We start from the raw sequence: 24,181 nt of genomic DNA, 5'->3' as shown, positions 1-24,181 counted from the left end.
GTGGGATTCTCCAGGCAAGAATACTTGAGTGGGTTGCCATGCCCTCCTCCAAGGGATCTTCCCGACCCAGGGATCAAAGCAGTGTCTGTCTCCTATTAGCTGGTGGATTCTTTACCATTAACACCACCTTGGAAGCTCCTACTAATATGTATCTACACTATAGTACCACCACTATAATACTTAAATGAATATATAACTTACAAAGAAATGAAATAGATATCCCAATTTGATATTACTCAGTGCTTATTGGAGGTATGGGATGGTTAATCTTTAGGATACAATATTAATATTTCAATGTCATTATTGATATTGGCTTTTTAATAATGAGTTCCTGATCCCCCTTGGACCTTTGTATATGGAGGAGAGGAGGGGGTTCCACAGGTGAGAGAATGGGATTTCTAGAAGTCACCTAAGCTGGCTGGAGGAGGGCATGGCAATCGTTCCAGTGTTCTTGCCTGGAGAATCCCATGGGCAGAGACAGAGGATCCTGGGGGCTTTTCTCCACGGGGTCACAGAGTTGGACAGGACCGAGCAACCCAACAGCAACAGCAGCAGCACCTACACTGCGGGCTGGGGAACTTGGATCTGTTGCTTTAGGAAGGTTGCATCTTTTATGGGGGGAGTTTGCGGGTACTTGTTAAACTGAAACCGATGCTTTAGTGACGCAGTAAATGTGTGTGAAGTTCTTTCCTCAGCAGCATGGGGATCTGTAGGGGATCTCTGACAGGCCGGTGGCAGTGTATGATGGGGACCCCACCATTCAGTTAGAAGTTGACCTTGAGCTACTGTTAGCTCTACACTCGAGCTGCTGTGACTGGGAAAGTGCCCTGGGCTGACTTGAAAATGCCAGGTTTTCCTTTGACTGGGTGTGTGACCTTAGGCAAACTCTTTAAACCCGTTGAGCATCAGTCACTTTGTCATTTATTAGGCGTCTCCTCTGTGTAGGGCACCACGCCAGGCACTTCTCCGCATATTATTCCATTTCCTTATCTGCCAAGCAAGGGATGGTACCACCTGCCACACAGTCTCTCATCAGAATCCATAGAAACAGTGTGTTATCACAGAGCTTCACAATCAAAAAATGGTTATGACTTCAATATCTGCATGGAAGAATGCATGTTTGTAGAGCATCTACTATGATGCGAGACTTGAGATAAATTTTCCTAAAACGCAGATACGTTATAATTAAAACAGGCAAAGCAAAACAGATACATTGCCTGCTTGTTCAAGGAGAGTTGTGTCAGGATGAAACTGAAACGAGCACTTAGCAGGACGTGAGTCCTGAAGGACGTGTGACACTGGCCTCATGGCCCAGGCCACCCCAGTAACCCTACGCTTTCCACTTCCCCAGGCATGCGCCAAGGCAATGACCACGGCTCTCAGTACCGCTCAGCCATCTACCCGACCTCTGCCGAGCACGTGGGGGCAGCCCTGAAGTCCAAGGAGGACTACCAGAAGGTAGGTCCCATCTCCCTCCCAGGCCACCTGTGGAGGAAGAGTCTGGTTCTTGGCACCTGGCCCTGCGTTCCGTTTGCATGTTCTGGGAAATTTCTGTCAGCCTCGTGGAATAGAGCCCTTTTGCTCCATAGAAGAACGTGCTCTTATGAATGTCTCCTAAACTCAGCTCATCCAGATGAACATACAACTTAACATCAAATTTCTCTCTCTCTCTCTGAGTCTCTTTTTTTTCTTCTTTCTGTATTAATCTGCTTGGGCTGCCATGACAAAGCACTACAGATGGGATGCTTAAGCAGCAGAAATCTGTGGTCTCACAGCCCTGTTGAATCACAGGGTGTTTAAAGTCATGGTGTTGGCAGGACTGAATCTGCTTGGGGACTCTCTCCTGGGCTTGTAGCTGACTGTCTTCTCCCTGTCTTCTCATCATCGGCTCTTTGTGCGTCTGTTTCTGGGTCCAAATTAATACCATTTATGACAACTCCAGTCACGTTAGGTCAAGGCCTTAGCTAATGACTATATTTAACTCCATCACCTCTGTTAATGTCTCCAGGGGATGTCACATGCTGAGGTCCTGGTAGTTGGGATTTCCGCGTATCTTTTTGGGGGACACATAATTATGACTGTTAACTGGGTTGATGTTTGTGAAGCATAGAGCGTAGCAAAGTGCTCAACAGATGGTAGCCCATATCACTGTTGGGATTTCAGCTTCAGTTTGGGAGATGAAGCCTTGGTTGCTGATACCATCACTTGAGAAAAGTAATGCATGACGAGAGAGGAGGCTTAGGGCCGGAAGAACAGTAGCACTTGAGAGATGGGTTAGAGAAGTGCCTAGGGCAGACGAGACATGGTGGCAGGTTCAACAGAGGACCAGCGCCAAGCAAAAACTTCACAGTTCATTCTGTTTGGTTTAATCTCACTATATTTAATTATAAAGGTTATGTTATTAATACTAAAAGTAACATATAATTAGTGCTATATATTGATTTCCTAATGTAATGATTCACAGTCTCTCTTAAAAACTCCAGAAGAATATTAATTTCCCTCCAGACCATCTCAAAATGAGTTGATCTTCTTGTGTTCACCTTGAAGAGGTTAAGGTCAAAAGGTTAGTGCCTCCCACATGAGGACGAAGAGGCTAACTTACACCTAATAGTCTGGTTTCTACCCCAGTATAGTTTCTATCTTTAGCTTTGAGTAGAACCCACATTGACCATTGACCTTAGATAACTGATAGACATATGAAGTAAAATTTAGATATTAAGTGTTACTTGTTTCAATAATTTCTCCGTTACTTTTGTAGATTGGGGGAATGTTAATCTTAAACAATCTTGTTCAGTGTTAATCAATGAATAATCTTGACAGTTGTTCTAACCTAGTGCTCTTTGGATGTTCTGTACCTAGGGACATGGGAATTAAATACATTCCTATATATACGTATATCCCCTTCATGGATCACAGCCTTGGCTTTTAAAAGTAAGGTCTATTTCAAAAATAAAAATTGGGCTCTTCTGTGCCCCCAACATCCAGATATCCATTGTGGTTCATGTACCCACGTAGAATTGCTTGATCACCAACTCAGAGAACAAATAATGTCATGTCTCTTTTAGTTTTATACATAAATAAAAACTGGCTCTGAATTATACTGACAGATGAGTAGAAAGTCCAGTACTTTTCTCCTGGCAAACTAACTCCAGAGAGTCGTGACTCTAGACCAGTGCCGCCGTACAACCCTCTGCCCAACAGCAGTGGTCTGCCCTGCAGTGTCCGGATACTGTGGGGAAGAGAGAGGTGAGGCCAAGGGCATCTGAGTTGGTGCACGAGAGGTGGCTGGTGTGACAATATGCAAAGGGTCCTTCACCTGCCCCCGCCTGGTCCACGCCAGGCAGCTGACTGCAGTCTCCAGGATGATTTTCTATGACTTAGTGGCTTTTTGGCTCCTCTGTTAGAGCAAACAAGTCTAGTTTTAGCAGGCATCCTGGTACCATTGTTGAGTTATGTAATGTGCAGAGATATAGAGAGCAGACTACATCATGAGAAACGCTGGGCTGGAAGAAGCACAAGCTGTAATCAAGATTGCCGGGAGAAATATCAATAACCAGAAGCATAAGATATTAAGAAGAGATGGCAGGAATACACAGAAGAACTGTACAAAAAAGATCTTCATGACCAAGATAATCACGATGGTGTGATCACTCACCTAGAGCCAGACATCCTGGAATGTGAAGTCAAGTGGGCCTTAGGAAGCATCACTACAAACAAAGCTAGTGGAGGTGATGGAATTTCAGTTGAGCTATTTCAAATCCTGAAAGATGATGCTGTGAAAGTGCTGCACTCAATATGCCAGCAAATTTGGACAACTCACCAGTGGCCACAGGACTGGAAAAGGTCAGTTTTCATTTCAATCCTGAAGAAAGGCAATGCCAAAGAATGCTCAAACTACCGCATAATTGCACTCATCTCACACGCCTGTAAAGTAATGCTCAAAATTCTCCAAGCCAGGCTTCAGCAATACTTGAACTGTGAACTTCCAGATGTTCAAGCTGGTTTTAGAAAAGGCAGAGGAACCAGAGATCAAATGGCCAACATCCGCTGGATCATGGGAAAAGCAAGAGAGGTCCAGAAAAACATCTATTTCTGCTTTATTGACTATGCCAAAGCCTTTGACTGTGTGGATCACAATAAACTGTGGAAAATTCTGAAAGAGATGGCAATACCAGACCACCTGACCTCTTGAGAACCCTATATGCAGGTCAGGAAGCAACAGTTAGAACTGGACATGGAACAACAGACTGGTTCCAAATAGGAAAAGGAGTTCGCAAAGGCTGTTTATTTAAGTCATATAAGTCAACCCTGCTTATTTAACTTATATGCAGAGAACATCATGAGAATTGCTGGGCTGGAAAAAGCACAAGCTGGAATCAAGATTGCCAGGAGAAATATCAATAACCTCAGATATGCAGATGACACCACCCTATGGCAGAAAATGAAGAGAAACTAAAAAGCCTCTTGAAGAAAGTGAAAGAGGAGAGTGAAAAAGTTGGCTTAAGGCTCAACATTCAGAAAAGTAAGATCATGGCATCTGGTCCCATCACTTCATGGGAAATAGATGGGGAAACAGTGGAAACAGTGTCAGACTTTATTTTGGAGGGCTCCACAATCACTGCAGATGGTCATTGCAGCCATGAAATTAAAAGACGCTTGCTCCTTGGAAGGAAAGTTATGACCAACCTAGATAGCATATTCAAAAGCAGAGACATTACTTTGCCAACAAAGGTCCGTCTAGTCAAGGCTATGGTTTTTCCTATGGTCATATATGGATGTGAGAGTTGGACTGTGAAGAAGGCTGAGTGCTGAAGAATTGATGCTTTTGCACTGTGGTGTTGGAGAAGTCTCTTGAGAGTCCCTTGGATTTCAAGGAGATCCAGCCAGTCCATTCTAAAGGAGATCAGTCCTGGGTGTTCATTGGAAGGACTGATGTTGAAATTGAAACTCCAGTACTTTGGCCACCTCATGTGAAGAGCTGACTCATTGGAAAAGACCCTGATGCTGGGAAAGATTGAAGGCGGGAGGAGAAGGGGACAACAGAGGATGAGATGGTTGGATGGCATCACCGACTTGATGCACATGAGTTTGGGTAAACTCTGGGAGTTGGTGATGGACAGGGAGGCCTGGTGTGCTTCGATTCATGGGGTCGCAAAGAGTTGGACACAGCTGAGCAACGCAAGTGAACTGATGGTTGATATGTCTATGTGTATATATGATATTGATAATAGAACAGCAACCATAGTACTGACTACTTACTACATGATAATTACTGTTTTAAGCATTTTGTATAAAGGGAACCATTTCTATATCTGTGACTCTATCTATAAACATACATAGATATAATGGATGTATAGATATAATGGATCTAATGGACATGTTTAGATATAGGTATGAATATATCTCTCTGTATCTTTATATAAAATTGTATGCACCCATGACTCTTGTTTCTAATTTTGAAGACTTGTATCATTTTCCAACTGTCCATTTAATTGATATAATTGATAAAGACACACAGAAAAAGAGAAAAGAAAAATCAGTAATCACAGTGCAGTGAGAGGCGGGTGTAATTAGCTTTTACACCGTAAAGAGGTTGATCTGTGCTTTTATGTTTACCTTAAAGAATAATGTGGTTTTTATTAGGTCCACTAAGTAGGGAGAGAGACTCAGATACCACGAGTTGCCTCCTCACAGGTCAGTGAAGGAGCAGAGGCTTGGCTTCCAGGGTTTCCTCTCCAGGGTAACCCTTGGACAGATCCCTGAAGCAGTAGGGGTCTTTAATCTGGGAGAGTTATCCTTAACAATACTGGATGAGGGTCTAGGAGTCTGTAATCTATCTCATCACGAACTTTGGGGTTTACTTCTGAGAATGGGGAGGTTCTGAAGATGGATTTCCGTCATTTTACATGTACTGTTTTCTCCTGTAAGAGTTGGCATTGCTGGTGGCTCTGTCACCGCATCTAGGGGGGATCATCTTATCTGAACCCTGGCGGGACCCCTCTGCACTAATTATAACATTGTTGACTCAGATTACTAATTTAATAGTCTTCACTAGTTTGCCCCCAGTGACCCCCTAATAACCAGCTTCTTCAGCTACTTCTTTATGCCGTGCAAAGTTGAGAGTGACAGTACTGCTTACCACCCAGCAGCCATTTGAACATAAAACTAGCTGATTTTATCACAGGGACCAATTGTTGAGCTAATTAGATGTGCAGTACTGCTGATGAGCCAGAAACCCAAAGTGATTTTTCCATCTAAGCCATGGTTTTCTGCAGAGTTGACTGGGTTGTAGACACCAGGCGCACCAACAATCCTTGAAGAGGAAGAAAGGCTGAAGACATTTGCTAATTTCCATTCAGATGAGGGCAGGCTGGAGAATCTCACAGGAGAGGACTGAGAGGAACCTCAACTTCACACCGAGTTCCTTGACCTTGAAAGGGCAGGTTTCTGTCTACAGAATTTGACAGCTGCTTCATATCTTCGGTGAGCTGCAGCCTTGGCACAAATGTGGGATCTTCTTGCCTTTGGACAAAGTCTTCATGGTGGTGGTGGTGTAGTCAGTAAGTTGTATCAGACTTTTGTGACCCCATGGACTGTAGCCCTCCAGGCTCCTCTGTCCATGGGATTTCCCAGGCAAGAGTACTGGAGGGGGTTGTCATTCCCTTCTCCAGGGGATCTTCCCCACCCAGAGATCAAACCCAGGTCTCCTGCACTGCAGGTGGATTCTTTACCACTGAGCCACCAGGGAAGCCAAAGACTTCATAATCTTTCATTAATAGCATTTTCATATTTTTTTTTTTGCCAGAGTTTCATAGTGGAATCATCTGCTTATGGTATTCATTGGAGGAGATAATTGGATGTATCTTGTTTTTGGATCACCAGATGTAGACAGTTTCCCTCTCAAGTGAGCCCGTGATGATGTTTTCTAATATTCTAAACTGACTCATAGCTTCTGGCAGGGAGGGGGGTTGTTCACATGTGATTTTTATGTCCTGAAAATCCAACTCTTCCTCATTTAGGAACTGGATCTTTTGATCAGTAATAGATTATGTTCCCTGAAATTTGCTGAAGAATTAATAAATCAAAAGACTGTTCTGGCCACATGACCTACTTCCTTCCCAATGCCTCAGAGCTTCATGAACAGTAAGCACAAGCTTTCCTCTGGACAGTCTTTTTGGATGAATGTTAAATTACTCACCATGTGTCAAATATGAAACAGGGCCTTAATGTCTCTGTCTCCCAGCATGTTTGTTTATCCACCCACCCACCTATCCATCCATCCATCCATATCTTCAGCATAGCTATAGTCTCCAAGTGTTTATCATGTTTTATCTTTAATTTCAATTATCTAGCAATCTGTTACTGTACCGTACACAGTGTCATTATAAAGCAAAGTACCCAAAATGAAAGGTAAAAAGCAACAAGTATTTCTCGGCATTGCTTCAACTTCCCTGATGGCTCAGTTGATAAAGAATCTGCCTGCAATGCAGGAGACCCCAGTCCAGTTTCTGGGTTGGGAAGATCCACTGGAGAAGGGATAGGCTACCCATTCAATATTCTTGGGCTTCCCTTGTGGCTTAGCTGGTAAAGAATCTGCCTGCGATGTGAGAGACTGGGGTTTGATCTCTGGGTTGGGAAGATCCTCTGGAGAAGGGAAAGGCTACCCACTCCAGTATTCTGGCCTGGAGAATTCCATGGATTGTATAGTCCATGGGGTCACAGAGTCAGACATGACTGAGTGTTTTTCACTTTCACTTTGATTATTTAGTTTGATCAGTGGCTGCCAATGGTCCTTGGCATGTGGCCACATCCTCCCAGTCTCTAAGTAGGTGGCCAAGTGGCCTTCTCCACTCCTGTGTGTCCAGTCTCCCCCTCCTTCTCTCTTAAAGGACACATGTGATCACATGTAGGGCCCACTGGATAAGCCAGAATAATCTCCCCATCACGAGATCCTTAATTTAATCACAGCTGGGATGTCTTTGCCGTATAAAGTAACTTTTACACGTTCTGGGGATTAGGGCACGGACGTTTGGCCGGCAGCAGTATTGAGCCTACTACAGTCCTCAGGCCTGGATTCCATCCTGCAATTGTCGCATGCCATGACTCATGTGACAGTGGTAGCCTTTGGAGGCTGAAACTGGGAGTTCTTTTTTCCTGGGCTGCTCACCCAGTGGGCACACATCTGGCTTCTTCTGAGCCCCAGGGCCACACAGATCACACTTGGTACCCCAGAGAGGATGGAGCTTGCTCTCCTTTCTCTAGGGAACCTTGTCTAGTTTTGAACAGAGATACAAATTTGTATCAGCTTATCCTCTTTCAAACATCTCTACCTTCAAAAAAGATCCAGCTTTATCCCCATCCTGCTTACCAAAATAAAGTAGCATACTAAAAATAACAACAGGGAAAAAATCCTGAGAACTAGATTTGGAGGAGAAAACTATGTGTGTGTGTGTGTGTGTGTGTGTGCACACATGCACGCGTGTGTGCATGTGTGTGTATAATCAAAATAATGTTTGAATGATTGGAGAGGATGTGCTAGTGCTGTCTTAGTCACTTACTACCTGTGGATCCCTGACTTCTATTTCTTGTCTTCATTTTAAAATTATCTGAGTGTGGATAGCATAATTTCCTCATAGATTTGTTATAAGAATTAAATAATATTTTCTATATATGTAAAAATACATTAAAAATTCTATATATGTAAAAATACCTCTTGTTATGGACATATATGTGTATGTATGTATGTATGTATACACACACACACGCACATACTATAATATAGCTAGCATGTTGTACCCACCCAATATTCATTCAATGAAGCTAAGCCCCTTCAGTCTTCCAGTCAAGAAATAGTCAATTGAGAGAAACTAAATATACTCAATAAATATCCAGTTATGCTATAATCATAATAATATAACTGGACCTGATAATTCCCTACCAGAAGGTTCAGATCCTTTGTGTTTCCTTATATGCATCGATAGCCTGAAAATTTGAAAATGTCTTTCCTTCTGTACCTTCCCCAGTAAATAATACATTAATTACCTTATCAGCTATTAATTATATACTGATTAGTTGCCAGACTCACATTACAGTTGTTTCAAACACAGCTATCAGAAGAAGGATCTCGTAAGGTTTCTTTTCAATAAACTGTGCTACGCAGCAGCACAGAAGCCCATGTGTCACAAATGCTCTTCCCTGTAGACCATTCTCTGGGAACTGTCCTAACTTTAAGTGGGCTGTCTGGGGGCTCCTGGTTCATCCTTGTTTCCCCCAAGACCTGGTTCTGTTCTTCGAATCTAGCAGATTGTCAGCAAATATTTGTTGACCTGAACCGAAAAGATGTAGCAGAGTCAGGAACCATCTTTACTCCTTGTTACAGACTGAATAGTTGAGTCCTCCAAAAATTTGTATTTTGAAGCCCTAACTCTCAATGTGATAGTATTAGGATCTGGGGTCTTTGAATGATTAGAGTTAGATGAGGTCATGAGGGTGGGGCCCTCATGGTGGGATTAGTGTCCTTGTAAAAAGAGACACCAGAGAGCACCCTCTCCCTCTTTTTCTCTCTCCCCTCAAGCACACAGAGAAGAGGTTACCTGAGCACACAGTGAGACGGTAGTCATCTCTACTACTACTACTACTAAGTCACTTCAGTCGTGTCCGACTCTGTGCGACCCCACAGATGGCAGCCCACCAGGCTCCGCTGTCCCTGGGATTCTCCAGGCAAGAACACTGGAGTGGGTTGCCATTTCCTTCTCCAATGCATGAAAGTGAAAAGTGAAAGTGAAGTCGCTCAGTCGTGTCCGACTCTTCACGACCCCATGGACTGCAGCCCACCAGGCTCCTCTGTCCATGGGATTTTCCAGGCAAGAGTACTGGAGTGGGGTGCCATTGCCTTCTCCTGAAATAATATTCACAATGAAACCTATCCTGCTGGCACCTCCCTTCCTCCAGAACTGGGAGAAATAACTGTTTTTTTTTTTTTTTTAAACCCACCCAGTCTGTAGTATGTGTTGTGGCAGCCAGAGCTTACTGAGATGCCAGGAAAGGGCGGGGAGAACCTCGGCGATGGGTGAGGGCACCTGGCTGGGGTCCTGCTCTGCCTTACTGACTCTGACCTTGGATGAGCCCTTACAGCTCTACTTCCTTGTGTATAAAGTGGGAAGATAAGAACAGCAAAAGTTTTTATAAATCATAACAGTTTCTTGTGCTTTGTCCCACGTCATATGAGTGGTAACCCCACCCCACACAGGGAGGTCATTCAGGATCTGCACTCCTACCTGCCTTAGAAAGAAAGGGAAGCTTAAATGGCTTCATTCACCTTTCCAAGATGACCCAGGGAATACATATAGTCAGTGAAAGCCATCTGACTCTGCATTCCATATGATTTCCTCACACACTGTACTGGGTAATCTGTCAAGCATTTCATGAATATCACGGTTTAATGGGGTGACTCCAGAGACAAGGCTATTGGCAACAACTTCATCCTGTTTTTCCAGGGGCCCTCAGATTTCAAACCATTGAAGAAATTTAGGATCAGAGAACCTTCCTGTCATGAACAGAGAAAATGGCAGGCTGATTCCTGTTTCTTTGTTCACAAAGAAATGGATAGGTTGTGTTCTAGATATATCCCTTCTCGATCCCTTGCATTCTCTATGCTCTGATGTGAAAACCAGCAACAGCACTAAAAGACTCTGCTTTCATCAACACCAAAAATCATTTATGAATATTTGCATCTAAGCACCCTGAGTAGACATAGGTAAATGTCAGTTGATATTTTATGGTTTTGGGGATTAGCCAGCTCTTCCTCTTTTTTTTTTTTTTTAACTTGTGCTATTGTTTAAAGCACACATGGAGTTATGATTTTTAAATGTCCATGGAAAAGCCCTGAATAATTCATTCACTTACCTTAGTCCAAGAGAAAAATCCCTTTGTCTGCCCAGCAATAAAGATGAAATTCCTCTTACACAGGTATTATTATGAACCCTAAACAAGAACGTGTGAAATGAATGTTTTTAAAATGCCCATTTCTGGGAGGCAGGCGTCTATATCTCTGTGTGTGCAGCCATATAGACAGATAAATCTTTGGCCTTAATGGTTTAGTTGCACCGAGTGATTATTTTCATTTCTACTTATTACTGTGTGTTAGACTCCTCGTGTATGAGTACGAATTGCTCTTTCTTGACTGTATTTAGAAATATCCGCATTACCCTTGGGTATTTGTTCATTAATAGGAGGTGGGGAGAGAAAAAGCTTGTAATAATGGGCTTTACATATTATTAAACTGTGTGCGTTCACATTAGGGTCCAAGTGGAAAAAAAAATCTGGTTTGTGTTACTGCCCTCTGGTGGTTGCAGTGTGTTGCTGCAGTGGCAGGGAAGTAAGCGGGTCCCTCGGGTGGAGCTCTGCCTGCGGTGGCTGAGAGCCATGCAGACCCCCGGGCTTTGCGGGCCATCAGTCTTTGCTTCACATTTACTGCTCTTCATCCAGGTGCACTGCAAGCACCCTAGGATTCTGCTCAGTGGCCAGAATAATGATCAAAAAGCCCGTATCCACACAAAATAACTCTGACCAACGTAGGGTGACATTCCAGTGAATTCAGATTCTCCACGGACCACACTCTTTCTCATCTTTCCAGATCAGCGTGAGAAGATGCAATGGCTCCCCTTGTGCGACATATGTAACCCCTGTGGTATCCAGAGTGACTTTGGATGTCTCCAGATGAGTGTTTTCAATGTTAATAGTTATGTGTTAATATTTTACCATGTTTTAGGCACAATGCAGGGAGTGTTTGATACCCATGGCCTCCTGGAGGTAGGTGCTGACCAGGAGATGGTGCCCACGCACAGCGGCTCTCTCTGCAGCGACGCAGCACTGGGTTGGTGAGCTGTTGGTTGATGGGGCAAGGCGCACATGGAGGTGGGGGGATGACTGGGAGCAGCAGCAGCTCAGCTTCTTGCGTGTGGTGTGACCTTGGAGTGTTCACCTCGATAAGCCTGGGTGTCCTGATTTGTTGAATAGGATCGTAATGGCTCTTTCTTAGGGTGCTGTAGCTTTTTAAAGGTGCGGTGCACATGTCAGGTGTCTGTCTCAGAATAGGGTCCCCTGTCTCCCCACACTCAGACACTTCTCTGAGCCTGCTTTCCTCCCTGATTGAATCCTGCTGTGCTTGCCACGCTCATTCTGTTCTTCATCAGGCCCACTGTAAGCTTCCATGTTCTTCTCCCTCTTGAATACAGGTGGGCTCTCTCCTGTGGAGTGCACTCCACTTGGCACCCTGCACAAAGCAGGCTCTTTTCTCGTGCTTGTGGCAGGAGTTAAGCACAGGAGCAAAATAATTCTAAGTGACGTTTGCCAGTCCTTTGACAGTCAGTGTCTTGCATCTATCAGATGAGGACAGGACCTATCCATTGTCCCTCCTGTCTCCCTGATTCATGTGGTCTGATAGGGTTAGGTTCCTACCCATGGGCTGCAGGCAGGGAGGAGGAAAGGTCTGCAGTGTCTAGAGCCCGCCTGAGCTAATCTCTCTCTTATCTTACCAACTGATATACATATAGGTTTATGGTCTGCGCCTGCGTGCACATGCTCTACTTGTTAATTTCAGCGGAAGAGAAAGGAAAGGCAATGGGAACATTTTAAATAACAGTATTTTGCAGTAGGATAGGGTCTATTCTAGAGATGACAGAGGAGCCTTTGTTGCTCATGCAGGTAGATTTATAAGCGTTGCCCTAGCTTAATCTGTGTAAAAAACACACTCCCGTCTTCTTAGGAGTGGTCTGATGGGAGAAACTACCCCGGGGTGGGGATTGGCGGCGGGGCGGGGGGAGGAGCCCTGGTAGTTCAGGGATAAACGGAGTGAAGCAGGGTTGTTGTCTGCCTTTAAAATCCTTGTGGATTTTGTCTCAGCTCTGTGTGATTCGAAGTTTCTCCGCTTGCCCTCCATGGAGCTTCCCACTCTCTTCCTAAATGGCTGCAGAACGCCCGCTTACATGTCTGCTATGGAGACGATGTTCATTTAAGGCTTCGAGAAGTCAGAGCTTTCATGTTGGCCGTGAAAGCCAGAGAGCCGCAAGCACCTCAGTGGCGGAGATGAAAGGACATGTGTGTGTGTTTGGAACTTAAAGGACAAGGAGAAAAAGAAAATAGATGTTACCGCTTTGCACTTACTTCAAAATATGCCTGACTCCCTCTGGTGGGACCGTTTAACTCCAAATGCGTCCCCCTCCCCCATCCCCCACCACTCCCCGCACACGCTCCCCGCCCCCACCACATTCATCTTGGCTCATGTGACATCTGTTCTGGGCACTGCGGAGCAAGTCTTCTCGTTGCCATGGCAGCCAGTGGAGAGAGCCCGCCCATTGGCTGCTAGCAGAGAGGAGGAAAAAAGGCCCACAGTGTCAGAGGTCGTGTGCCTAGGGCCCGCCTGCCACTGTTTTCAGTCAGCTACTGGCGGGGCCACATTAGCGGAGCGCGAGACAACGGGCAGAGGCCCACAGGGACCACCCGCCACAGCTGTGGGCACCGCCGGGCGGGATGGGGGCCCCCGAGGTCAATGTCATTAGTTTCTCCCTCAAGTGTGAAGTGCGTGAAGGACAAAAGCAGAGCCTGTGGAGAAGAGTGGGCTGCCTTTTCCTTCACCTTGAACTACTCTGAGCTCTCTTTTCTTCTGTAGCGTTTGGATTGAAATTCCTAGGATGACCCTTCCTACTCCCAGCCTTCCCCATAGTGAGAGAGGCCCTGGGCTCCAGTTAAGCTGTCGAAATCAAAGCCTGTCTCAGATTCCATTTACCTTGACCATTGCCCTGTCACTCTAACACCAAAAGAGGACAGCGTTCCATTTCAAAATCTACACCCAAAACCTGATTGTTTTTAAAATCGTTTTCCTCTTGTTGGAGTCGTCGCTGAATTTCATGATGTGATTGGAATCATAGCTTTAGGGTCTTGTAGTCATGGCGTCAGAGCTATAGGTCACTCACATTCTTACCTCCTGGCCAAGTGAATCTCTGTCGCCAGGGCCTGATAGCGCACATGGACAGGTAGAGGGAGGAGCAGCCTTGAAATCCTCATTTGCTGAACCCCAGCTGCCTCTCTTGGCTCCCTTCTCCAGGTGGGTTTTAGGTCCCCACTGATGAGTGATGGGGTGTCCTGGCACCAGCCACACCCGGGGCCTTCAGTCTCCAGAGCATGGCACCGGTTGGGATTTGGCTGGGTGGCTCCTTGGGCAAACACTGACACCACCAGTTCAGCATAATTGAGGCTGGAGAAGGAAGGTTCATGAACATTTCCTCATCTGTTCCTCCCGTGTGTGGTCCCTGCTTCACAGGAGGCTGAACCTGGTGGTCTCCAAGGTCACACACTTGTAGATGGGTGAGCTCGGAATGCACACTGCAGTTCTTTGCTTCCAAACTCTATTCGCATTCGTCACTGAAGCCGCAGTGGGCCCCTGGATGTCTAAGGCCCCCGCAGATTTATCTATGGGGAAGGTAGCCTATGATGAAGACCATTCCTCCCAGCTCTACTCGTGCTTTGTCATGCCTGTTTCACACTTGATGAGAAGGTATCGTTGGTGTTTAATTTGTCGAGATCAGAGACTAATGGCTTGAGGAATTTTTCTTGCTCCTTATGGCAGCTGCTTGGCTTATAGCTCCTGGCTGATGACAAGGAGGGGATTTGTGTCAGAACCAGTGAGACCAAGTTGAAAATTACCATCCCCTTTGCTTCATCCTCTCAGACTTATTTATTTTGGCCCCTTATTTATGTTCATATAGTTTGGGCTGTATCAGAATAGAAATGTGGGGGGATTCCCTGATGGTCCAGTGGTTAGCACTCAGCACTTCCACTGTAGGGAGCAGGGATTCGAGTCCTGATCAGAGAACTAAGATCCTGCAAGCAGCATGGAGTCGCCAAAAAAGAAATGTGCCACAAAAGAATGTTGGAGAAGGTCTGTGTTATTAATGTCTGCCTGTCTGCCATCTTTGCTCATTCCTTTGGCCTGAATCTAGAAGTTTGAGGGTTTACTCCTGAATCTTTGAAAGAACTAAGGAACAGAAAAAGAAGTCATGTCACTTACTGTCTTTGTATGATTATAAGAGAGTGACTGCTTCTGCAGTTCGGCCAAACCAGGACCAAGACAGTTGCCAGTGATCCAGGTACTAGTCTTTGTATCCACGTGCTGATCAGTCAGGAAAGTTGACAAACAGTGGGATGGGTTGGAAAGGAGGCAGGCAGTCCCCACAAGCTTGCTGTCAAATCCAGTATCCTGAGTCACTAGAGGTTATTAAACCTACCAGCAAAACTGATCGCGTTCCTCTCCTCCCTCTTACACTGAGAACAGTACCCACTTAGGGAAAATTAAGCAAAATTGAGAGCCTTTGCATTTCTAGAAATAGGACCTTAACAAGCATTCAGAAGAATGTGCTTCAGTGGCAAGAATGCTAGAATATTTCACAGTGCAACTCATATGATGCTTTTTATCAAAACTCGAGTGGTGAAGTTACCATGAGTCACATTTTGCCCGAAAAGATAGGATCAAGTCTGTACAGTAAAGATATAAGAAAGTAGGTTTTCACTTAAAAAACCTACAGACAACTGTTCTTCTAATTACACTTTCCACTCACCCCAGCATTCACTGCTAATGCTCTTTTTATTGTCCTTGATCCGTCTTTATGAGGCCATAAGAAAAAAATGTAGTGAGAAACAGGTTAACAGTGAGTTTTCCAGAAAGAAAATTAAACAAGCAAAAGCCAGGGAAGTTCCTGGTGTCCGTTTAAACACGTGGAAGAGAAGTCAGTCAACGCCCTGAACTGCTAAGAAATCCTCCACCGCCTGCCATCATGATTCCCTGGAGACGCAGGGCTAAGACCACTGATGTCACTCCTCCTGCTGCCCACTCCACACTGAAAGCACAACCAGGTTTCTTTCCTCCCCACAACCCATTTTCTTATCTGTAAGTTTAGACTCATCTATCTGGAGAAATTTCTCTAAGATATTTAATGCAACATTATTTAGCCACATGATGTGGATTAATGGTTGTATAACATGACTTTTAGGGCTTCCAAGGTGGCTCAGTGGTAAAGAATCCGCCTGCCAATGCAGGAGACACAATAAATGGAGGTTTGACTCCTGGGTCAGGAAGATCCCTAGAGGAGGAAATGGCAACCCACTCCAGCATTCTGTCCTGGGAAATCCCGTGGACAGAGGAGCCTGGTGGGCTACAGTCCATGGGGGTCACAAAGAGTTGGCCACGACTGAGCATAGCACAGCAGCAAAATGACCTTTGATGTCCTCACTAATTCTCAGATTGTGTAACATAATGACTTAAATTGAAGAAAGTGGGGAAAACCAATAGACTACTCAGGAATGACCTAAATCAAATCACTTACAATTATACAGTGGAAGTGAGAAACAGATTTAAGGGACTAGATCTGATAGACAAAGTGCCTGATGAACTATGGACAGAGGTTCGTGACGTTGTACAGGAGACAGGGAGCAAGACCATCCCCATGGAAAAGAAAAGCAAAAAAACAAAATGGCTGTCTGAGGAGGCCTTACAAATCGCTGTGAAAAGAAGAGAAGTGAAAAGCAAAGGAGAAAAGGAAAGATATACCCATTTGAATGCAGAGTTCCAAAGAATAGCAAGGAGAGATAAGAAAGCCTTCCTCAGTGATCAATGCAAAGAAATAGAGGAAAGCAATAGAATGGGAAAGACTAGAGATCTCTTCAACAAAAATTAGAGATACCAAGGGAACATTTCATGCAAAGATGGCCTCAATAAAGGACAGAAATGGTATGGACCTAACAGAAGCATAAGATATTAAGAAGAGGTGGCAAGAATACACAGAAGAACTATACAAAAAAGATCTTCACAACCCAGATAATCACGATGGTATAATCACTCACCTAGAGCCAGACATCCTGGAATGTGAAGTCAAGTGGGCCTTAGGAAGCATCACTACAAACAAAGCTAGTGGAGGTGTTGGAATTCCAGTTGAACTCTTTCAAATCCTGAAAGATGATGCTGTGAAAGTGCTGCACTCAATATGCCAGCAAATTTGGAAAACTCAGCAGTGGCCACAGGACTGGAAAAGGTCGGTTTTCATTCCAATCCCAAAGAAAGACAGTGCCAAAGAATGCTCAAACTACTGCACAATTGCACTCATCTCACACGCTAGTAAAGTAATACTCAAAATTCTCCAAACCAGGCTTCAGCAATACATGAACCGTGAACTTCCAGATGTTCAAGCTGGTTTTAGAAAAGGCAGAGGAACCAGAGATCAAATTGCCAACATCCGCTGGATCATGGAAAAAGCAAGAGAGTTCCAGAAAAACATCTATTTCTGCTTTCTTGACTATGCCAAAGCCTTTGACTGTGTAGATCACAATAAACTGTGGAAAATTCTGAAAGAGATAGGAATACCAAACCACCTGACCTGCCTCTTGAGAAACCTATGTATGCAGGTCAGGAAGCAGCAGTTAGAACTGGACATGGAACAACAGACTGGTTCCAAATAGGAAAAGGAGCACGTCAAGGCTGTATATTGTCACCCTGCTTATTTAACTTCTATGCAGAGTACATCATGAGAAACGCTGGGCTGGAAGAAGCACAAGCTGGAATCAAGATTGCCTGGAGAAATATCAATAACCTCAGATATGCAGAAGACACCACCCTTACGGCAGAAGTGAAGAAGAACTAAAGAGCCTCTTGATGAAAGTGAAAGAGGAGAGTGAAAAAGTTGGCTTAAAGCTCAACATTCAGAAAACTAAGATCATGGCATCCGGTCCCATCACTTCATGGCAAATAGATGGGGAAACAGTGGAAACAGTGGCTGACTTTATTTTTTGGGCTCCAAAATCACTGCAGATGGTGATTGCAGCCATGAAATTAAAAGACGCTTACTTCTTGAAAGTTATGACCAACCTAGACAGCATATTAAAAAGCAGAGATATCACTTTGTCAACAAAGATCTGTCTAGTCAAGGCTATGGTTTTTCCAGTAGTCATGAATGGATGTGAGAATTGGACTATAAAGAAAGCCGAGCACCAAAGAATGGATGCTTTTGAACTGTGGTGTTGGAGAAGACTCTTGAGAGTCCCTTGGACTGCAAGGAGATCCAACCAGTCCATCCTAAAGATCAGTCCTGGGTGTTCATAGGAAGGACTGATGCTGAAGCTGAAATTCCAATACTTTGGCCACCTGATGCGAAGAGTTGACTAATTGGAAAATACCTTGATGCTGAGAAAGATCGAGGGTAGGAGGAGAAGGGGTCGACAGAGGATGAGATGGTTGGATGGCATTGTCAACTCAATGGACATGGGTTTGGGTAAACTCCCGGAGTTGGTAATGGACAGGGAGGCCTGGCGTGCTGCGGTTCACGGGGTCACAAAGAGTTGGACACGACTGAGCAACTGAACTGAACGGAACTGATAACATAATGATGATTTAAATATATATGTATATATATATATATATACATATATATATATATATATATATATATGGACTGGGTTAGAGCTTGATATCCTCTCAGTAGATTTATTGGGCACCTACTGTATACCAGGAGACTACATGACAGCACTTGTTTTTGATCTAAACACTAAACTCTTGACACCGTGTGTTGTTTGCATCAGTTTCTTACAGGGCAATAAACACAATGTACAGTATCTTTCAAATATAGCTTGAATGTTTGTTTTATTTAGGCATTCTCATTTCCTTAAGGAAAGCATCAGACCCCTCATGCCACAAGGATTCCTTTCCAAGCTTAGAAACACATTTACCAGTGTAGATACTTTATTACGAAATAGAAAGATTCAGTAGGAAAGAAAAATCCTTGTGGAAGGAAAAAGGAACCTGGTTTCAGGAATATCATTATTTGTGCCATGAACACTAATTTATTGTTTATACACTTATTCACCCAAAGGGTGTGGTATGGTTTCAGGAATTCACAGAGCACAACACCCAAGCACTTGTGATAGGAAAATGGTATTCAGCAAAGTGCTCTTCTTTCTGCTACATCAGTTTGTAAAGTGGTCCTAAAAACACACACGTTCTTTGTTATGACAGCACGGCTTTGTGTTTCTGATGTAAGACTAACAGGACTTGAAAGCAGGGGTAAATTAGGAGCCTAGAATATTGAGGACTGCGGGTTGATAAGCAGTAAATGAGCACTGCTTGGCATACCTAGTCGCTTCAGTCACGTCCGACTCTTTTGCAACCCCGAGGAGCCCACCAGGCTCCTCTGTCCATGGGATTCTCCAGGCAAGAATACTGGAGTGGGTTGCCATGCCGTCCTCCAGGGGGTCTTCCCGACCCAGGGATCAAACCCGTGTCTCCTGCATTGCAGGCAGATTCTTTACCACTGAGCCACCGGGGACGCCCAAATGAACAGTAGGGATCCTCAAAGAGTCGTGGAAGAGAAAGTATCCTTATGTAGGAGGTAAAGGCAAGGAGGGTGTGTTGAGGGGTCAGGTGGGACTAAGAAGAAAATGCAGGCCACTGTATGTACATTATGGAAAAGGCACCTGGGAACATAGACCTGGGGAGAGAAGCAGAGCAGGAAATGAAAGCCGGGCCAGAATCAGGCTTTCTTGGTAGGAAAAAAAAAACAAAAACGCGTGTTTTAAGACTGAGAGAACACTGGAAAGATCACACAGACCAAAAAATGTGTGTGAAGCGCTGCCTCTGTGCTGAAAGTTTCTACCACCACCTGATGGGTTTTTGTGGTGCTTCAGCCACTCATGGGTTCCCAGGTGGCTCAGTGGTAAAGAATCCGCCTGCCAATGCAGGAGACGTGGATTCGATGCCTGGGTCGGGAAGAGCCCCTGGAGAAGGAAATGGCAACCCGCTCCAGTATTCTTGCTTGGGAAACCCCATGGAGAGAGGAGCCTGGTGGGCTACAGTCCATGGGGTGGCAAAGAGTCGGACACGACTAAAGAACAACAGCAGCCACGCATGTGACTTTTTAAAAGTAATTTGCTCCTCTGCACAGTGGAGCTAATAATCCTCAGCCCACTTGCTCACACTGTGGGGCTGGAAGATCTAGGGAGATGCAGGCATGAAGACCATTGTCAACTCAAAATGTAGATGCCCGGTCTGAGCTGGATTGCGGTTGCTGTGGCAGAAGAGAACCCAGTTCCCAGTCCTGGAAGCCAGGCCGCATTTTCCATCTGATGGCAGAGCTGACATTTTGTTCTTTCTGATTTTTTTTTCACTCACCGGGGTTCTTAACTGGTTCTTATGCAGAGTGATGACATGATTGCCAAGAGAAAGTGGAGGGTGGCTTCCATATAAAAGTTTTATCTTCTCTGCATCACCAGCTATCACCCTTTGCTTTAGCTTGAAACACCATAGCTCATGGATCCACACTCCTGGCCCATGTTTCAGTTGGTGTTTGTGAAATCCTTTTTTTTTTTTTTAATTTTTATTTTATATCAGAGCATAGGCAATTAACAATTTTGTGATAGTTTCATATGAACCGCGGACTGTTCAGGGACTTGGACATACATATACATGTATCCATTCTCCCCCAAATGGCCCTCCCATCCACATGACATTGAGCAGAGTTCCCTGTGCTGTACAGGGTCCTTACTGGTTATCCATTTTAAATATAGCAGTGTGTACATGTCCATCCCAGCGGATTTTGTGAAATTCTTTCATTGCTGTCCCATTCTTTGAATTTGGAGGCAGGCGCTTTTCTGTAACTTATTGGCTAGATAGCTTCTTGAGAAGGCAACCCATCCTTTAAATCAGAGTTGAGTGTGTATCATGAATTGCCGTAATTTATAATCAGATTCTAAACTGGCCACTTTTAAATTGGGATCTGTTTAGAGGTCAGCATATTTAACACAAGCAAAATAAACTCCACACCTATCTGTGCGGGGTTTTTTCTCCCATAAGTAATGGGGTTTTCACTGCAGATTGACAACTTAGGAGAAGCGGGGACTTTTGTGGCCTCTCCTTTTATTGTGTCCTCAGGCCCTGTCCCACCCAGGCCTCACACACACACACACACACACACACAAAATCCTGTCTTGGGACTTCCCTGGGGGTCCAGTGGTTAAGACACTATGCTTCCACTGTAGTGGACATGGGTCGATCCCTGGTCGGGGAACTAAGATCCCCCATGACGAGTGCGGCCAAAAAATGGAAAAAACAGAAACTAAAAAAAAAAAAAATTATTAAAAAAAAAAAAAAAGCGTGACTGCTCAGCATTTGGAAGAACACTCTGCATCAATTTCCCTGTGTTTATTGGCTGAGCCTCCAGTTCGTTTCAGGTAGAGAGCAATGCTCATGAGGTAATAAACAACATTTCTTCCAGTAAAAAAAGGCAGAGAAGAAAGCCAACTAGTATAGTGCTGGTGTGGAAAAGACTTTCAAATGTGAAATGACTTATCCCTCTAATGATCTAGTTATTTAAAAGCCAAGCCAGAAGCTCACTTGTTTATAGGGTTCTATATTCTGGAATCCCACCCAGACCTACCGAATTAGAATCTTCACGGGTGGAGCCAAGAATCGTGAAATGGTTTAAACTTTCCAAGTGATTCTGATGCATAGCTAGGTTTGGGAAGCTCAGCATAGTGGCTGAGCCCTTAGTCTTGGGTGTCCCTAGTCCTTAGTCCTCAGACCTAGGACTCAGTCTTGGGGGTTTGAGCCTGGATGACTCCCTGAACCAGTTAACTTCAATTTCCTAATCTCCAACATGGATCTAATCTAATCATGTGTTCCTGGGGAGAGTACTGTATAGAATAAATGAGATGGCATATTCCAAGCCCCTGGTTTGCAGAAGAGCTTTGATCAGTAGAAATCATCTTCCCCCCTTTGGTGCATCTTGGCACCTTGTCCTCAGCAGAAACTGAAATCTTGAGTCACATCAGCAGTTGGCATTTCCCGGCAAATGATGTGCTCGACAAATGAGACACTGAACACTCAGCTGTTGATGAGGAAGGGCTGGGTTGGAGCACTTGCTCACTGAGGTGTGTTGATAACTCACTTTGCACCAGTACATTTCCTCCCCTGACGTCAGCTGCGCCCCCGAGGCGCTCTCTGCCCCACGAGGTGTTCATCACAGCTGTCCGTCCCACTCTCCTTCTGTGCCTGTGAATCAGCTGGGTCGGCTCCACTCCAGGAGTTAAAATGGCTCGTTCGTAATCAGCTGTGTCAAAGCTAATGGTCCTTTTTGTTCTTAAATTCTGCTCTCCAGGCTTTGAGATTTTAGGCGATTTCATTTCCATTGGTCTTCTAGGCATGACTTGAGCAGCAATTCTCTGACTTTTTGATCCCTGGACCTCTAAAATCTCCAAAAAATAATTGAGGACCCCAGTGATCTGTTTTGGGGGGGCTGTGTCTATAGATAGTACCATATTAGGAATGAAGGCTGAGATTTTGAAGACACAAGCACACATTCCATTAGCCATCAGAGTGATGATGTCATCAGGCTTCCTGTAGCTTCCTGAAGGTGGAAAATCCCACCTTCACTGGTGAGAAAATGAGAGTGAAAGAAGGAAATAGGTCTTAGTACTTTGACAATAGTTTTGGCCTTGTGGACCCTAGAAAAAGTGTTGGGGACACTCAGGGGTCCCTTTTTCACTCTGAATTGCTGATGATCCCTCAGAGTATGTCCTGCCCTGTTGATCTGTCCCAGAGAAGCACAGAGATCAAAGCAGAGGTCATTGAACCATTCACCCATACAGCTGGGAGCATCTCTTCCAGAAGGCCTCAGAGCTTGGTTGCCAAACTGAGTTCACTCAGGTTAATGGCTTAGGGCCCAGGCTCAAGTGAAAGATAGCTGGGTTCCAACCCAGCTGTGCTTCTGGTGACTCTGGGCAAGTTTCTTAGCTTCTCTGGCCTCTGTGTCCTCACATATGAAATGTGGATCATAAAAATACTCACCTGGTGGGCTTGCTAGGAAAATTAAATAAGAATGTTTAGAAAGGAACAAGGATCTTGCAGAAGTATCCAGTAAATATTAGCCATAACTACGTTCTGATGGAACCCCCTGGCTTGTTAATCCTTTTATATTCCTCTGTTAGCTTCAAAAACATCTTGGAGGTGTGTGTGCACGCTCAGTCGTTTCAGTCGTGTCCACTCTTTGTGACCCCATGTACTGTAGCCCACTCAGCTCCTCAGCCTATGGGATTCTCCAGGCAAGAATACTGGAGTGGGTTGCCATGCCCTCTTAGAGGTGTATGTTTGTATTAATAACAGGTAGCCGCCATCACTCCTGGAAATTACTGCCGCTTTCCACAGCCCTGGTCACCATTGCTCCTCTTTCTGCCAACCCCCAGGTTGGCTGAGCAAGTGAGCAGAGCACAGGGTTTCCAGGCTGCACGGCGAGTGCCATCTCTCTCCGCCTTCCCACCAGACTGAAGGCAGAGCTAAAATCAGATGCGATGAGTTTACACATCAGACCCAACAATCATGCTGTACATCATGCTGGCTTGATCGGTGTTTTCAAGGTGGTATGAAACCCCTAATGCTCCAGCTCATAGTATTATTACACTCGAATAAACAGAAGCATGATTTATAATGATTAAAGTTTGTTTGTAGCATATGTTTGTCTTTTACTTTTCTTCCCCCCCAAGTGGAATGTGTGTTTCTGTAGCACCTTCCATGTTGCAAATTGCATTCCCAAACCTCTTTTTAATTGTCTATTAATCAAGTCATGGGAGAATTCAGCGATGGTAGGTGACCCAGTTTTCCTTATTTGACAAATGTAAATGTAATGCCTCATTCCTTGCAGGGGGTGGTGGGGAAGCCCCTGGTGGCCCTCACATGTAAGTCAACAGATTTCTGTTGCAAAAAATGTTAATATTGTTTTTAAACCCTATGGGTGAATTTAAAGACTTTACTAACACACAGACAACAAAAGACTGGGGTTTTAAAGTGATGTCCTGTAAATAACTAGTTTGACATATCCAACCACGTGAGATAATCTACAAGCCATCTCAGACCCTGTCCAGCATATACGGGGGTATCAGTAAGGAATGAAGAAATTAACTCATCCTCATTCTTGCTGAGTGTCTCTCTGGGAGCCACCTCTTGTGGCTGTGGGTCACCCAAAGGTCTTTGAAGCTATAACACCCTGTAGCCCCAGCTGGCAGCATCATGCCCAGAACTGACATGGGATCATCAGCTCTGAGCAGTGGGATTGGAGCTTCTTCTCCCTCTCACTAAGGATTTAGCATGTGT

At 44.7% G+C, this 24,181-nt stretch overlaps 1 protein-coding gene across 4 annotated transcripts in view; it reads left to right on the top strand.

The window, feature by feature from the left end:
- The window catches only part of MSRA (methionine sulfoxide reductase A), a 383,805-nt gene that overhangs the window by 283,113 nt on the left and 76,511 nt on the right, over nucleotides 1-24,181 (top strand). For 3 of the 4 annotated variants that reach the window (XM_005209836.4, NM_174114.2, XM_005209837.4), the window contains 1 exon segment: nucleotides 1,352-1,458. The exons of the other annotated variant lie outside the window; for it this stretch is intronic. In XM_005209836.4, the coding sequence (XP_005209893.1) occupies nucleotides 1,352-1,458 (107 nt within the window). 4 annotated transcript variants of the gene reach the window in all.

The sequence above is a fragment of the Bos taurus genome, chromosome 8, assembly GCF_002263795.3.
Source record: "Bos taurus isolate L1 Dominette 01449 registration number 42190680 breed Hereford chromosome 8, ARS-UCD2.0, whole genome shotgun sequence".
Taxonomy (NCBI): Eukaryota; Metazoa; Chordata; class Mammalia; order Artiodactyla; family Bovidae; genus Bos; species Bos taurus.
The sequence above is the reverse complement of the archived record's forward strand: the minus strand, read 5'-3'. Positions and strand labels throughout refer to the sequence as shown.